Source organism: Nicotiana tomentosiformis, chromosome 11 (assembly GCF_000390325.3).
Source record: "Nicotiana tomentosiformis chromosome 11, ASM39032v3, whole genome shotgun sequence".
In the NCBI taxonomy this organism is placed as follows: domain Eukaryota; kingdom Viridiplantae; phylum Streptophyta; class Magnoliopsida; order Solanales; family Solanaceae; genus Nicotiana; species Nicotiana tomentosiformis.
This window is the reverse complement of record NC_090822.1, coordinates 39105619-39109401: the sequence shown is the minus strand read 5'-3', so window position 1 is coordinate 39109401 and position 3783 is coordinate 39105619. Positions and strand designations below refer to the sequence as shown.

General features: G+C 45.5%; 1 protein-coding gene across 1 annotated transcript; it reads right to left on the bottom strand.

Annotated features, from left to right (window-relative positions):
• Positions 1-3120: 3120 nt before the first annotated feature.
• LOC138901296 (protein MAIN-LIKE 2-like) lies at positions 3121-3573 on the bottom strand. Its single transcript, XM_070189050.1, has one exon. The coding sequence runs from the start codon at positions 3571-3573 to the stop codon at positions 3121-3123; it is 453 nt and encodes a 150-aa protein (XP_070045151.1).
• Between the last annotated feature and the right edge of the window lie 210 nt (positions 3574-3783).

Below are 3783 nucleotides of genomic sequence, written 5' to 3'. Positions count from 1 at the left end.
GATAATGTTTATATATAATGTTTGGATGAATTTGAGAAACTCATTATTTTATGGGTTGTGCAGTGAAATTGAGCAACTTGAAGGTCCTGCCCTTACCCAATTGCCCGAAGACGATATATTTGATCAGGATTTGGCAGATGCATAGAGTCAGGAAGATGATGATAGTGATTATGACAACAATGCTGATGAGTCTGGAGATGACACACCCTTCCCTGATGAGGGTGATGATAATGAGGATGAGAATGATCAACCTGATTTGCCGTGGGAGCATGATACCACCAATGAGCATGCTCCATATATGCAGACTCCACCTCCCGTTAGACCTAGAGTATACGATTCACATGTGTCCTTTCATTCAAGGGGGATTCCGTACCTTGATCGGTTGCCCAGTATGCGGGATATGGATGCCCTCACAAGGGATCTTGACGACATTCAGACAGCAATGTGGGATGAATCTAGACTAACGGTGCTATCAAATAATATGCTTTTGCTGATAAAGCTCACCTAAGCAGGGCGGTGCGAATGTACAGCATAAAAGCGTGTTGTGAGATCATGGTTCATGAGTCATCTCCGGAAGTATACAATGCTATTTGTCGTAGATGGTTTCAAGGTTGTACATCGATGATGCGTGCGAGAAAGTTGAAAACAAATATGTGGATTGTGGGAAAATATATTGGCACCCACACTTGTGATATGGACACATTAAGTAGGAATCATTTTAACTTGAATGTTGACTTGATTTCTCTTGTCTTGATTTCACACATTGAATCGTCCATAAGGTACAAGATTAAAGAGTGTATAACATCTATCCAGTAGGTATATAGATGTACCATTACCAAAAGAAAGGCATTTCTTGGGCGTAAACGTGCCTTTGAGATTTTCTATGATAATTGGGAAAAGTCCTTTGCCACTCTACCCAGGTACATGGCTGCATTGCAACACTTTAACCATGGAATTGTTGTTGAATGGAAGCTTGAGTGGAATCCGAGAATACAAGAATTCATATTCAGATATATGTTATGGGCATTTAAACCAGCCATTGATGGTTTTGTGCATTTAAACCAGCCATTGATGGTTTTGTGCATTATCGACCGGTAATATCCATAGACGGCACTCATGTCTATGGAAAGTATGATATTAAGTTGTTGATCATCGTTTGCAGTAGATGCTAATGGAAGCATATTTCCCCTCGCATTTGCTATTTGTGCCAATGAAAGACAAGAGACTTGGACATTATTTTTGATCCACTTAAAGGAGCACATTGTCAGACATCGTTTAGGTATTTGTCTAATATCTGATCGGCATGATGGTATTTTACGTTCTGTACAGAATTTACGTGCATGGCAGGAACCGTATGCCTACCACCATTACTGTGTTAGGCATTCAGTCATCGCCTACTATGAACCTCTCATATCTCACGATCAGCAGCAACCTTTGATGGATCTGGACGATTAGGAAAATACTGATCCCACTCCTACTGTGTAATGGTCGTGCCTGCGTTCAATACTTGAGCTGGCGGGGTCAACTGTGAAGTCCCTAGTGACAGGTGAAAGATGAATGACGGTATATAATGAGGAGCATCATGTGGCTCAGGGCAGTCACCCGACTGATCATCTCTAATATCCTCCACGGGTGCCTCAACGCCCCCTTGCTGGGGACCCCGTCCTCGTCGACCACCACAACCACGTGGCCCGCCCCTTCCTCTCTGGCCACGCCTGCCACATCTACCATGTTCAGGTGCCACTGGTGTCCCATGATGGTACTCCTTGGGTGGCATATAAGTAGCCCCGTATCCTAAGCGCTCATCCTCTCGGCCACGTCGCAATGTGTCAGCAGCAAGATCATTAACCCGACGGCCAAACCCGTACACAACTACCGCTCCCTCTCCTGTATGTTGTAGCATATCCAGTCCCAACCGGTAGAAATGGTGTAAGCCAATAGCCTGCATAAAATATAAAATATTAATTAAGGAAGGATGTTAAAGTAATGTAATATTATATTTAAATATAACAAATAACATACTAGTGCCTCATGCCTCCCGACGTATGGAATATACCGATCACCAGCGCGATGAACGGGATTCCCGATGAGAAATCGGGTAACTCTGCGATGCCAACCCATGTACTTATGCTCGCCGTCCAAACGGTCAGGCGGAGGGTATGGCGGAATCATGCCATACCTCTGATCCCAATCCTCTATCTGTGCCTTTAGCCTAAACATTCTTCGCGGCAAGCTTGCGAGCCGCGGTTCGGACTTTTTGGACTGAACAGTACCCTACGGACTTAGAGAAAAATGTTTTAGAGAAGAAATTGTTTCTGCGGCCCATTATGCGGCCGCATAATCACTCTGCGGACCGCATAATGGCCGCAGAGTGAAGCAGTAAGTTTGGCCAATTTGAGGTCAGTTTTGCGGTCGATTATGCTACCGCATAATCGATATGCGGACCTTGCGGCGATCATCCTGCTGGTAATCTGTGGAATGCAAAGTCGGTGGAATAGGTACAAGCTGGGGTCGACCAAACTGTTGAAGGACTCGCTCGGTGGCATGATGCTCGACTATATCGAGACATATAAGTAGGACAGAAGAGCTCCACATAGCTCGACCGCGGGAGCAATAATCTGGTAATCGAGCTATGAGCGCATCGTTGTATGGCCTCCATATGGACTATTTATTAAACAAAAGAATCGTGATTAAACGCAAGACATATCAAGCCAGGCCAAGAAAACTTAAGTATAAATATACCTGAGCGCCTTGAAGTAAATCCAACAAATCCCTGTAATAAGGGAGATGATGTCGAGCCTCGACCTCGCGGGCCTAGCCTCGCTTATCTACCCACCTCCTAGCTAGTGGGAGAAACGGTGGAAGTGGTACATCCGTAGCTAATGGTGGCAGAGGTGGATGGAACTACAGGAATCGCTCCCAGGCCCAAACCTAATATAGATTGTGGATGTAAAATTTAAGGCATTTTTTACTATGTATGTTATAATCATGAAAAGAATTGACTATATTTTCACATGCAGCAGCGGTATAAAATCGGCAACATCTCTCACGGTAAGCAAGAACAACTCCATCCCAGCTGTAACCAGGTAAATCATCTAGCCTCTCCAAATGATGTAAAAATCACAAGCTGACTAGGTTTCCCGAAGTGTTCAGGAATAATATACCACCAAACATCATCAGCAGCAATAGCCTCGTCTGTCGGTCGATATCCTCTTGCGGTGAGTCATCAATAATCTCCGCGTGCAGTGCCAACATATGCTGCCTAACGGGCATCAGCTGCAATCGACTGGCCCCACTCAATGCAGTCGGCTCCGCGGGCTGGAAATCGGTGAGCCTCTGCAACATATGAAGGTAGTCCTCTCCCGTATAGTCCCTAAGAGCATGCGGGTAAGCTACAAGTATACCATCAATGGGCAACCTGAAAAGAACCCCCACATCCCCTAGCACGATGGTAGCCTTGCTGATGGGTAGATGAAATGTGTGCATCTCCGGTCGCCACCGCTCTATCATAGTCGTGATCAGCGCCCAGTCGAACTGCAACCCACCAATCTCTATGATCCTGTAAAAACCCATCTACTGAAGGTGTCTAACTATACGGGGATGCAGTGAGTGATCCCTAATGAACTCCCATAGATCGTCTATACATCTAGGGTGGAAGGTCTAGGACAGACACTGCCCATCCCAAATGTGTGAAGACCTATGGTTGCCCTGGAGCACCAGTAGCTCTCCAGATGCAGGTCCGGGATGCACAAGGGGAAGCTCCATGACGATGTCTAAATTTGA